Source organism: Tachypleus tridentatus, chromosome 3 (genome assembly GCF_004210375.1).
Source record: "Tachypleus tridentatus isolate NWPU-2018 chromosome 3, ASM421037v1, whole genome shotgun sequence".
Lineage (NCBI taxonomy): Eukaryota > Metazoa > Arthropoda > Merostomata > Xiphosura > Limulidae > Tachypleus > Tachypleus tridentatus.
Genome location: NC_134827.1, coordinates 46,509,997 through 46,524,995, shown reverse-complemented (window position 1 = coordinate 46,524,995; position 14,999 = coordinate 46,509,997). Strand labels below are relative to the sequence as shown.

Sequence of the window (14,999 nt, the reverse complement as noted above, 5' to 3'; positions counted from 1 at the left end):
CACTTCACAGTAACGCCAACAGACACTCAGTTTCAACTGAAACACACTTCACAGTAACGTCCACAAACACTATACTTTAACTGAAACACGCTTCACAGTAACGTCTACAAACACTCAACTTTAACTGAAACACACTCCACACTGGCGTCTACGGACACTCAATTTCAATTGAGCACACTTCACAGTAACGTCTACAAACACTCAACTTTAACTGAAACACACTTCACAGTAACGTCTACAAACACTCAACTTTAACTGAAACACACTCCACACTAACGTCTACTGACACTCGACTTCAACTGAAACACACTTCACAGTAACGTCTACAAACACTGAACTTCAACTGAAACACACTTCACAGTAACGTTTACAGACACTGAACTTCAACTGAAACAAACACACCCCGTAGTAACATCTCTGTGCACTCTACTCAGGTCTCTCAGATTGTCCAAGTCCTAGTGGTACTATCTGATATACCTATAAAATTGTGGAAACAAGCAAATATTTATTTTTTCACAAAGGAAAACAGCGAATAAACCGGATAATACAGGTTTGTCAGTTTAACTTGCTGTATAGGAAAATTTATAAGAAAAGTAATAAACATAGATTACTGACCAACTTAAAATAAAATTTAAAACGGTTTAGAAAAGAACGAGAAACTACTGACCAGTTGATTAGATATAACTAAGGAAAGAATAAAAACTACTGACCAGTTGATTAGATATAACTAAAGAAAGAATAAAAAGTACTGACCAGTTGATTAGATATAACTAAGGAAAGAATAAAAACTACTGACCAGTTGATTAGATATAACTAAGGAAAGAATAAAAACTACTGACCAGTTGATTAGATATAACTAAAGAAAGAATAAAAACTACTGACCAGTTGATTATATATAACTAAGGAAAGAATAAAAACTACTGACCAGTTGATTAGATATAACTAAGGAAAGAATAAAAACTACTGACCAGTTGATTAGATATAACTAAGGAAAGAATAAATATCTTTAAAAAACTCCATGTATTGGCGGATGTTTACTTCAAGAAATCTTTGGATAAAATTTGGTAGAATGATCCAGGGTGGCCAGGAAATGGTGTTTTCATAATGAGAACTAGTTATCCGTAGTTTGTTTGTGAACAGAATACCTCTCGAAAACTGCTCGCAGTACAAAACACAGTAGTGACAATAGACCTCTTAGCACAATATCCAAGTAAACTGTGACAATACTGTAATAATATACCAACGGTATGAAAATATGTAGACAAAACAGTTACTGACAAAGCTTTCTCATTACGATGTGTGGCCAATGGAAGAGCGTGCCAAGAATGTGATTCTTGTTTCTGCCTAAAATACGTTCACCACTTTGAAACTATGGAGAGTGAAGAACAGTTGGCGGTGGATACTATTAATAAAGCTCCTTTCTTCTAGCATGCAAATTCGTAGTTAGTAAAGATTATCCTTCGATAACTCCTACGTACATGTGTGGGTGAAGTAGGAAACAAATATAAAGTAATGAATTTATCCGCACTGTAAAGTAGTTCATATACACTGAACTTAATAAAACAGCTTGAAAATCTGAGAACACGTTTTGGTCTATTATTGTATTTTATCAAGTTAAAGTGTATCCATTTAGCAAGTTCCTATCGTTGTCAGGGTCAGAAATGTAATAATTTATTCATACTACAGAATGATTTAAATAAACAGCTCCTAGAACGATATATTAACCTGAGCTGCTAGAACTATATATCAACCTGAGCCAACAGCTCTTATTTCATTGCAAAACGACTGTCAACAACTGCTTACCGCAAATTAGGGAGCTCTCATCATCACCTTTTGGACAGTCCGAAACTCCATCACAAAGTGACGTCTCGAGCACACACACTTCACTGTCCATGCAGTGGAATTCCTCATCATGAAGACAATTGTCTTTGTTGTGATGAAGAGAACCAGACACTGATTTTCCTAAGGATAAGAAAAGACAAACACAAGTTATTCCTTTAGTAAATAGAACAAGTTTTTTAATAACACGATAGTGTTGAAATATTATCAAATAATTGTATTTTTTTAGTTATTCGTTAGATAGTAATCGTCAAATATCATACTGTGCCTTAAACTCTTTCGTACGTTTTAAAAAGGAATGAATGAATAGTTGTAAACAAAACTGTGGCTTAACGGACAACATTTAGTAAAGAGTTAAGACTAAACAGAAAACTGTAGATGTCACCACTTGTCAAAAACTGTGAAACAAAAGAAAGGTTAAAATCTGCTAAGAATTATCATCTCAGGATAAAAATAAATTAAATAAAATTCATGATTTTACTACTATCTACTATCACTTCACATTACATACCTGACAAAGTAACCCCTACCATCACTTCACACCACATTACCTTACAAAGTAACCCTTCACTATCGCTTCACATTATATACCTGACAAAGTAACCCTCTACTATCGCTTCACATTACATACCTGACAAAGTAACCCTCTACTATCACTTCACATTACATACCTGACAAAGTAACCCCTACCATCACTTCACACCACATTACCTTACAAAGTAACCCTTCACTATTGCTTCACATTATATACCTGACAAAGTAACCCTCTACTATCGCTTCACATTACATACCTGACAAAGTGACCCTCTGCTATCACTTCACATTACATGCCTGACAAAGTAACCCCTACCGTCACTTCACGCCACATTGCCTTACAAGAGTGACCCTTCACTGTTGGCTACGTTATATGCCTGACAAAGTGACCCTCTGCTATCGGCTTCACGTTACATGCCTGACAAAGTGACCCTCTGCTATCATTCACGTTACATGCCTGACAAAGTGAGCCCCTACCGTCGCTTCACACCACGTTGCGCCTGGAGTGACCCTCCGCTATCGCTTCACGTTATATACCTGACAAAGTGAACCTCTGCTATCGGCTTCACGTTATATGCCTGACAAAGTGACCCTCTGCTATCGGCTTCGTTATATGCCTGACAAAGTGACCCTTCACTATCGGCTTCACGTTATATGCCGCGACAAAGTGACCTCTACTATCGGCTTCACATTACATACCTGACAAAGTAACTCTTCACTATCGCTTCACATTATATACCTGACAAAGTAACCCTCTACTATCGCTTCACATTATATACCTGACAAAGTAACCCTTCACTATCGCTTCACATTATATGCCTGACAAAGTAACCCTCTACTATCGCTTCACATTACATACCTGACAAAGTAACTCTTCACTATCGCTTCACATTATATACCTGACAAGTAACCCTCTGCTATCGCTTCACATTATATGCCTGACAAAGTAACCCTCTACTATCGGCTTCACATTATATGCCTACAAAGTAACCCTCTACTATCGCTTCACATTACATACTTGACAAAGTAACCCTTCACTATCGGCTTCACGTTATATACCTGACAAAGTAACCCTCTACTATCGGCTTCACATTACATACCTGACAAAGTGACCCTCTACTATCACTTCGCATTACATGCCTGACAAAGTAACCCCTACCATCACTTCACGCCACGTTGCCTTACCTTAAGTGACCCTTCACTGTTGCTTCACGTTATATGCCTGACAAAGTGACCCTCTGCTATCGCTTCACATTACATACCCGACAAAGTAAACCTTCACTATCGCTTCACATTATATATGCCTGACAAAGTAACCTCTACTATCGGCTTCACATTACATACCTGACAAAGTAACCCTTCACTATCGGCTTCACGTTACATACCACGATAAAGTGACCCTCTGCTATCACTTCACATTATATGCCTGACAAAGTAACCCTCTACTATCGCTTTCACATTACATACCTGACAAAGTAACCCTTCACTATCGCTTCACGTTACATACCTGACAAAGTAACCCTTCACTATCGGCTTCACATTACATACCTGACAAAGTAACCCTCTACTATCACTTCACATTATATACCTGACAAAGTAACCCTCTACTATCGCTTCACATTACATACCTGACAAAGTAACCCTTCACTATCGCTTCACATTACATACCTGACAAAGTAACCCTTCACTATCGCTTCACATTACATACCTGACAAAGTAACCCTCTACTATCACTTCACATTATATACCTGACAAAGTAACCCTCCACTATCGCTTCACATTACATACCTGACAAAGTAACCCTCTACTATCGCTTCACATTATATACCTGACAAATTTTTTATTTGTATGTTAATGTTACATTAAAGAAAATATTAAACACTTGTAAATATTATAATATGATTATAGATATATAGAATGTTACTTTTATTAGGCATGTTATAGATATATAGAATGTCATTGTTATTAGATATGTTATAGATATACAGAATGTTACTGTTATTAGATATATTATAGATATACAGAATGTTACTTTTATTAGGCATGTTATAGATATATAGAATGTCATTGATATTAGATATGTTATAGATATGCAGAATGTTACTTTTATTAGGCATGTTATAGATATATAGAATGTCATTGTTAGTAGATATGTTATAGATATACAGAATGTTACTTTTATTAGGCATGTTATAGATATATAGAATGTCACTGTTATTAGATATGTTATAGATATACAGAATGTTACTTTTATTAGGCATGTTATAGATATATAGAATGTCACTGTTATTAGATATGTTATAGATATACAGAATGTTACTTTTATTAGGCATGTTATAGATATATAGAATGTCATTGTTATTAGATATGTTATAGATATATAGAATGTCACTGTTATTAGATATGTTATAGATATACAGAATGTTACTTTTAGTAGGCATGTTATAGATATATAGAATGTCATTGTTATTAGATATGTTATAGATATATAGAATGTCACTGTTATTAGATATGTTATAGATATACAGAATGTTACTTTTAGTAGGCATGTTATAGATATATAGAATGTCATTGTTATTAGATATGTTATAGATATATAGAATGTCACTGTTATTAGATATGTTATAGATATACAGAATGTTACTTTTATTAGGCATGTTATAGATATATAGAATGTCATTGTTATTAGATATGTTATAGATATACAGAATGTTACTGTTATTAGATATATTATAGATATACAGAATGTTACTTTTATTAGGCATGTTATAGATATATAGAATGTCATTGATATTAGATATGTTATAGATATGCAGAATGTTACTTTTATTAGGCATGTTATAGATATATAGAATGTCATTGTTATTAGATATGTTATAGATATATAGAATGTCACTGTTATTAGATATGTTATAGATATACAGAATGTTACTTTTAGTAGGCATGTTATAGATATATAGAATGTCATTGTTATTAGATATGTTATAGATATATAGAATGTCACTGTTATTAGATATGTTATAGATATACAGAATGTTACTTTTAGTAGGCATGTTATAGATATATAGAATGTCATTGTTATTAGATATGTTATAGATATATAGAATGTCACTGTTATTAGATATGTTATAGATATACAGAATGTTACTTTTAGTAGGCATGTTATAGATATATAGAATGTCATTGTTATTAGATATGTTATAGATATATAGAATGTCATTGTTATTAGATATGTTATAGATATATAGAATGTCACTGTTATTAGATATGTTATAGATATACAGAATGTTACTTTTAGTAGGCATGTTATAGATATATAGAATGTCATTGTTATTAGATATGTTATAGATATATAGAATGTCACTGTTATTAGATATGTTATAGATATACAGAATGTTACTTTTAGTAGGCATGTTATAGATATATAGAATGTCATTGTTATTAGATATGTTATAGATATATAGAATGTCACTGTTATTAGATATGTTATAGATATACAGAATGTTACTTTTATTAGGCATGTTATAGATATATAGAATGTCATTGTTATTAGATATGTTATAGATATACAGAATGTTACTGTTATTAGATATATTATAGATATACAGAATGTTACTTTTATTAGGCATGTTATAGATATATAGAATGTCATTGATATTAGATATGTTATAGATATGCAGAATGTTACTTTTTTATTAGGCATGTTATAGATATATAGAATGTCATTGTTATTAGATATGTTATAGATATATAGAATGTCACTGTTATTAGATATGTTATAGATATACAGAATGTTACTTTTAGTAGGCATGTTATAGATATATAGAATGTCATTGTTATTAGATATGTTATAGATATATAGAATGTCACTGTTATTAGATATGTTATAGATATACAGAATGTTACTTTTAGTAGGCATGTTATAGATATATAGAATGTCATTGTTATTAGATATGTTATAGATATATAGAATGTCACTGTTATTAGATATGTTATAGATATACAGAATGTTACTTTTATTAGGCATGTTATAGATATATAGAATGTCATTGTTATTAGATATGTTATAGATATATAGAATGTCATTGTTATTAGATATGTTATAGATATATAGAATGTCACTGTTATTAGATATGTTATAGATATATAAAATGTCACAATAATTATATATCTATAGAATGCTACAATTGTTACATAAGTTACACACAAGTGTCACAATAGTTGGATATGTGATTCATATATATATATAATTTCACTATAATTATGTTATAAATAGAATGTTTACATACGTTATATTGTGACAGCCTATATCGAATATGTTATACGTAATGCAAGTCACAATAGTTGGATATGTGATTCATATATATATATAATTTCACTATAATTATGTTATAAATAGAATGTTTACATACGTTATATTGTGACAGCCTATATCGAATATGTTATACGTAATGCAAGTCACAATAGTTTGGTATCATGAACCCCAGCAGAACATTTTAATGAAAGTTGCTTTTAGTAATAAAAACTGAGTTCAGAGAATATTTTAAGATATTTATTATTGATTGGTAAGTGTGTACACATATTAAAATGTACCAAACAAATACTCAGAAGGAAAACTAAATCCATTTGAAAATGTCAGTTTATAATTATGATTAGTATGTTACTAATCTACAGCAAAACCAAATTGTTACGTTGTACCCAAACTATTTGTAAATAAGGTACTGTGAAGGTCGTAGGGGTAGGGTCGTCGATTAACAGAGCAGTATCTATATAACATTGTTTACATAACTATAGTGTGAAGGGTACGGTTAGTTACCATAGTAAAGTAGGTGTGAAATAGTGTAGACGGTGTTTACTTAAACCACATGTGGTCTCCACCACATGTAGTGTTAGATAACAGTATAGAATGTAGATTAACAGAGCAGTATCTTATAACATTGTTTACATAACTATAGTGTGAAGGGTACGGTTAGTTACCATAGTAAAGTAGGTGTGAAATAGTGTAGACAGTGTTTACTTAAACCACATGTGGTCTCCACCACATGTGGTGTTAGATAACAGTATGGAATATAGATTAACAGAGCAGTATCTATATAACATTGTTTACATAGATAAATTAACAGAAAGATATCTGTACATATATGTGAGTTTAGAACGACAGTTTAGTACAAGGATATTGTATTAGTGAATGGGTTTCGACGGACAGACAAACAAAGTCATATATAGAGTTTAACAAAGCGATATGTATTCATTGTATGGTTTATTCAGATATATTAACAGTCATATATGTACATATGTGTGAGTTTATATACGTACAATAACATAGTAATATCTATTGAAAATGAGGTGTATATAGGAAGGTGAACAGAATGATATATTGTTAGTATACGAGAGGACAACATATTTTTAGTATGTAGGTTTATATAGATAGTCACATCTATCGCGTATGTAGGTTTATATAGTGATATCGATTCTTATGTATGTCGGTTATTTGTGGGTGTACTAGAGTGAAGCTGAACAGACGACTTAAATTCATATTAAACCTATTCAACTTTCACAGACGTGTTTTACCACGTTTGTTTTCTATACCAGATATAAATTTCTACAATATTTTAAACATCAGGACCTAAGTTCTGAGTGACAAATTAGACAGGAGACAACAAGTGAACAGTAAACACCGTAGGTTTTGTCTGATAGGACAACAAATTATTTGTGATACAGGTTTGTGTATGGTATATTGTTGATGCATGTTTAATTTATGTTATATTATAACGTAAACAATGTGCACATATCAAAAATGTATTAATTCTTTGTGTGACTGATTTTTATACTTAAATCAAGAACAAAATCACAAAAATGTAAGAGTGGACATATGGTTCTCTTCATAAAACATAATGTATGTTCAGTTTGACCGCAGCTAAATAATAGGAGTAAAACATAACATTTGTCTTTAGTGTTCAGTCTGACCATTGCCGGACAGCAGGAGTAAAACATAAGTTTTGTCTTTAGTGTTCAGTCTGACCATTGCCGGACAGCAGGAGTAAAACATAACTTTTGTTTTTAGTGTTCAGTCTGATCATCGCCGGACAGCAGGAGTAAAACATAACTTTTGTCTTTAGTGTTCAGTCTGACCGTCGCCGGACAGCAGGAGTAAAACATAACTTTTGTCTTTAGTGTTCAGTCTGATCATCGCCGGACAGCAGGAGTAAAACATAACTTTTGTCTTTAGTGTTCAGTCGGACCGTCACCGGACAGCAGGAGTAAAACATAAGTTTTGTCTTTAGTGTTCAGTCTGACCATTGCCGGACAGCAGGAGTAAAACATAACTTTTGTTTTAGTGTTCAGTCTGATCATCGCCGGACAGCAGGAGTAAAACATAACTTTTGTCTTTAGTGTTCAGTCTGACCGTCGCCGGACAGCAGGAGTAAAACATAACTTTTGTCTTTAGTGTTCAGTCTGATCATCGCCGGACAGCAGGAGTAAAACATAATTTTTGTCTTTAGTGTCCAGTCTGGTCATTGCCGGACAGCAGGAGTAAAACATAACTTTTGTCTTTAGTGTTCAGTCGGACCGTCACCGGACAGCAGGAGTAAAACCTAACTTTTGTCTAAATCCTAAACTATTTATTATTTATTGTTTCAGATGTTTTGAAATACATTATTAGGTCGACTGATGAGGACAATCAGTTAGTATGTGTCAGTGATTGAAGTTACTGTCACAATAAAAGATGAGTTTCTAGTTGGTAACAGAAGTTAGGACATGTCTGTCAGATTATGACACTTTCTAATAGAGGTACACGACAAACCTGCCCTAATGTTGAGTAACTCAGCTGTCTAGAAATTAATCATTCTCACAACTATCTTCCTTTCGATGTTAGAAAAAAAGAGTTTGTATTTTTTTACATATATATATATATATATATATCTACCCTTTGGCTGAATCGAACAATGGGTAAGCCGTACAACTAAATTTCTCTTCAGATATGTATCAGCTTCTTAGCTTTCAAGCACCTCTACGTTAACATCTCTCGTGAAAGAAAGACGAACAATCGTACGAGATTTATTTGACTCGAATCTCTTGTTTTCGCTATAAATTATTATTTGTTCCAAATAGTTTATAAATCTTTAGCCATTCCTATCTTTCAATGTTAATAAAATACACTCTTAAAAATCATTATGTATGGAACAAAATACAACAAACACTACACAACAGTTCGGTTAAATACAGACAAGACCTGAATTTATGGAACAAAATACAACAAACACTACACAACAGTTCGGTTAAACACAGACAAGACCTGAATTTATGGAACAAAATACAACAAACACTACACAACAGTTCGGTTAAACACAGACAAGACCTGAATTTATGGAACAAAATACAACAAACACTACACAACAGTTCGGTTAAACACAGACAAGACCTGAATTTATGGAACAAAATACAACAAACACTACACAACAGTTCGGTTAAATACAGACAAGACCTGAATTTATGGAACAAAATACAACAAACACTACACAACAGTTCGGTTAAACACAGACAAGACCTGAATTTATGGAACAAAATACAACAAACACTACACAACAGTTCGGTTAAACACAGACAAGACCTGAATTTATGGAACAAAATACAACAAACACTACACAACAGTTCGGTTAAACACAGACAAGACCTGAATTTATGGAACAAAATACAACAAACACTACACAACAGTTCGGTTAAACACAGACAAGACCTGAATTTATGGAACAAAATACAACAAACACTACACAACAGTTCGGTTAAACACAGACAAGACCTGAATTTATGGAACAAAATACAACAAACACTACACAACAGTTCGGTTAAACACAGACAAGACCTGAATTTATGGAACAAAATACAACAAACACTACACAACATTTCGGTTAAACACAGACAGACCTGTATTTATGGAACAAAATACAACAAACACTACACAACAGTTCGGTTAAACATAGACAAGACCTGAATTTATGGAACAAAATACAACAAACACTACACAACATTTCGGTTAAACACAGACAAGACCTGAATTGAGGGAACAACATACAACAAACACTTGCTAAAGTTATTGACATGTCGAAAGAATCACCTGATGACATCAAGACAGACATGTAGTGCCATGTTATAATTATCACCTTATGACATCAAGACAGACATGTAGTGCCATGTTATAATTATCACCTTATGACATCAAGACAGACATGTTGTGCCATGTTATAATTATCAACTTATGAGTTAAAGTTGTGAATGTTACAGAACCAACTACAAGTATTGTAAGGATATAGAGATGTTTTAACAGATATGAGTGTAAGCCTACTATTGAATGTTACTTTACAATAAAAATATACAATACAGAACTTGTTAGACGTATTGCTTCACAAGGATGTACAGCGTTCATAGACTTATTACACATAACTTCTGGTTTGTGTTAAATACGAATCTTCAAAAGAAAATATGAATGGGGTTATTGGATATGAGGTTGCAAGTGAAGACACGAACAAGAAATGTTATTGTAATTATTACTGAGTTCTTTTAACCCCAATATAATTATATAATTTTGATTATTAGTTCGATTTAAAACCTCAACAAAAAATTATAATAACGGTATTGTTTTCCTGTGTTCAGAAAGTGCCCAGCAGATAGCGCGATGTGGATTTGCTATAACAAAACGTACCGAAAGTGTTAATTTCATCTGAAGTTATGAAATAAATTTCCTTTCCGTGTTTGGCTTACGTTGTTTCTCCTTACTGATAAAAATAATTATAATTATGTTATATTACCTTGAAAATCGCTGAAGTTTATAGAAAAAAACACGTGAGTTTCATAATTGTACAATAGCAAAAGTCTTTCGATAACACTTCTATACATTTCGTACGTTACTTGATTTTTGTGTGCTATAGTGGTTATTGAACAATACGTTTTTACCGATAACAACTTTGCTACTTACCGTGTTAAACGTAAGTTGTTAGTGTTAAACAATGTTTAGTATTTCTTCATTGTTAACGCCTACTTTAATATTGTTTACGTAATACAAAATATTCAGATTTACAATATCAACAAACAATTAAATTGAAGTAGCTAGAAAGTGTGTGGAATGAACGTGTAACTTACAATTAACACACGTCAACGAATCACAAAAGTTATTTTTAATAATTATCGGTTCCGTGTTAATGGTTACTGTTAAAAAGAACCTTCTTTAAGTGAAATATTGTGGTAAAGGTAATCTGTTTCGTGTTGGGCCCCGACATGGCCAAGTGTGTTAAGGCGTTCGATTCGTAATCCGACGGTCCCGGGTTCGAATCCCGGTCGCACCAAACATACTCGCCCTTTCAGCTGTGGGGGCGTTATAATTGTGACGGTCAATCCCAGTATTCATTGGTAAAAGAGTAGCCCAAGAGTTGGCGGTGGGTGGTGATGACTAGCTGCCTTCCCTCTAGTCTTACACTGCTAAATTAGGGACGGCTGGCGCAGATAGCCCTCGAGTAGCTTTGCGCGAAATTCCAGGAAACATTTCACAGGGTGGGATATTAAATAAAATCACCTACACTCTCGTACTGTTAATCATAATATGTTGTTACAAAAATTTACCAAACGTTAGTAAACGTAAAACATTCCATTGCTAATAAGAGTGTATACCACGTTGACATGGATACAGATAGAATTTAACATTACTACATTGAGTATATACCACGTTGACATGGGTAGAGATAGAAGTTAACATTACTACATTGAGTGTATACCACGTTGACATGGATACAGATAGAAGTTAACATTACTACATTGAGTGTATACCAAGTTGACATGATAGAAGTTAACATTACTACATTGAGTGTATACCACGTTGACATGATAGAAGTTAACATTACTACATTGAGTGTATACCAAGTTGACATGGATACAGATAGAAGTTAACATTACAACATTGAGTGTATACCAAGTTGACATGGATACAGATAGAAGTTAACATTACTACATTGAGTGAATACCACGTTGACATGATAGAAGTTAACATTACTACATTGATTGTATACCAAGTTGACATGGATACAGATAGAAGTTAACATTACTACATTGAGTGAATACCACGTTGACATGATAGAAGTTAACATTACTACATTGAGTGTATACCACGTTGACATGATAGAAGTTAACATTACTACATTTAGTGTATACCACGTTGACATGATAGAAGTTAACATCACTACATTGAGTGTATACCACGTTGACATGATAGAAGTTAACATTACTACATTGAGTGTATACCAAGTTGACATGGATACAGATAGAAGTTAACATTACTACATTGAGTGTATACCACGTTGACATGGATACAGATAGAAGTTAACATTACTACATTGAGTGTATACCAAGTTGACATAAATACAGATAGAAGTTAACATTACTACATTGAGTGTATACCACGTTGACATGATAGAAGTTAACATTACTACATTGAGTGTATACCAAGTTGACATGGATACAGATAGAAGTTAACATTACTACATTGAGTGAATACCACGTTGACATGATAGAAGTTAACATTACTACATTGAGTGTATACCACGTTGACATGATAGAAGTTAACATTACTACATTGAGTGTATACCACGTGGACATGATAGAAGTTAACATCACTACATTGAGTGTATACCACGTTGACATGATAGAAGTTAACATTACTACATTGAGTGTATACCAAGTTGACATGGATACAGATAGAAGTTAACATTACTACATTGAGTGTATACCACGTTGACATGGATACAGATAGAAGTTAACATTACTACAGTTTTCCACTTCCTATATAAATGTTTGACTTCTTATCTGATCACTCTGACTACGCGTATCAATACTACGTAAGGTTTTTGCACTGTTTTCTAAGCTTCTATATTAATACAGAGTTTATACAGCCCATAAAATATGTAATAGAAATGCTACCTTTCAAACCGTTGTCTCCAACACTAAACACATGTGTTAAGATCGTAATATACAGCCACACAAAATGACGAAATAGTTTCCTGCACATTTCACACTGGAAATCCGGATGTTAGAAACCTAACTTCCCATTTCATTTCTTTAAATGAGTTTCAGAAATAAAGCTAAAGGGGTCAGGTTTGGAGAGGCTCAGATCAGCCGGAACGTTGCGTCTTGTGGTACTTGGTTCTATCGATACAGACTTTCACAGTCTAATCTTGCTTTATATCATCAGAACCAACGTTAGAACCAACGCGCTTCTCGGAGCATGCGCCCTCAGATAAAGTCTGTTTCTCACAGTAAGTACCTTGGACGCTGAATCAACATTTCAAAAGTAAATTTTTGGTTAGTTGATATCTAACCTACAGTAAAATCAAACAAACGTAATCATCGAACGACACAGGAGGACTTTTATTTTTGTCTCTCTTTACTGACCGTGATAACTGTGTTAACCTGTAATCTGCTAGTCTATAACCTACACAACTATAATGACATATAGTCCTAGTGATTTGTACCCGATAAATTATAGTCCTGGTGATATGTACCTGATAAACTACTCGTATAGTCCTTGTAATTTATATCTGTTAACATATAGTCATTGGTGTCTGTATCAATTAGCCTATAGTCCTTAATGTTTGTATCTCTTTATATCTAACCTCTAGTGCTAAGAATAGCTAATCTGAAAATACTGGTATCTATGACTTATAATCTGTAATCCATAGTTTATATAATCGTTAATGTGTAATCCTTGGTTCTACAGTGGCTGATCTGTAAATCGTGGTGCTTGTATCTTCTAATCCGTAACACTTATTATCAATATTAGTAATATTTAACACCTAACTACTGCAATCCTTGGTGTCTATAACTGGTTGAGTGTAATCCTAAACATATAGTTTCTAACTATCACATGACTTACACTAATATTTCTTTATATAAAAACAAGTGCATTAACAAAAAGACAGGTCAACAATAATATGAAACACCAAGATTTAAAGTACATAAACAGAAAGACAGGTCAACAATAATATGAAACACCAAGACATGACGTACATAAGACAGGTCAACAATAATATGAACCACCAAGAAATGACGAACATAAACAAAAAGATAGGTCAACAATAATATGAAACACCAAGACATGACGTACATAAACAAAAAGACAGGTCAACAATAATATGAAACACCAAGACATGACGTACATAAACAAAAAGACAGGTCAACAATAATATGAAACACCAAGACATGACGTACATTAACAAAAAAACAGGTCAACAATAATATGAAACACCAAGACATGACGTACATAAACAAAAAGATAGGTCAACAATAATATGAAACACCAAGACATGACGTACATAAAAAAAGACAGGTCAATAATAATATGAAACACCAAGACATGACGTACATAAACAAAAAGACAGGTCCACAATAATATGAAACACCAAGACATGACGTACATAAACAAAAAGACAGGTCAACAATAATATGAAACACCAAGACATGACGTACATAAACAAAAAGACAGGTCAACAATAAGATGAAACACCAAGACATGACGTACATAAACAAAAAGACAGGTCCACAATAATATGAAACACCAAGACATGACGTACATAAACAAAAGA

At 33.0% G+C, this 14,999-nt stretch overlaps 1 protein-coding gene across 1 annotated transcript in view; it reads right to left on the bottom strand.

Annotated features, from left to right (window-relative positions):
• Window positions 1–439: 439 nt before the first annotated feature.
• LOC143245836 (G-protein coupled receptor GRL101-like) overlaps window positions 440–14,999 on the bottom strand; it is a 72,109-nt gene continuing 57,549 nt past the window's right edge. The window contains exons 9-10 of the mRNA XM_076492092.1: window positions 1,804–1,962; window positions 440–477 (exon numbers count right to left, since the gene is read on the bottom strand). Coding sequence (XP_076348207.1) covers window positions 440–477; window positions 1,804–1,962 — 197 coding nt within the window. The remainder of the gene's footprint in view (window positions 478–1,803; window positions 1,963–14,999) is intronic.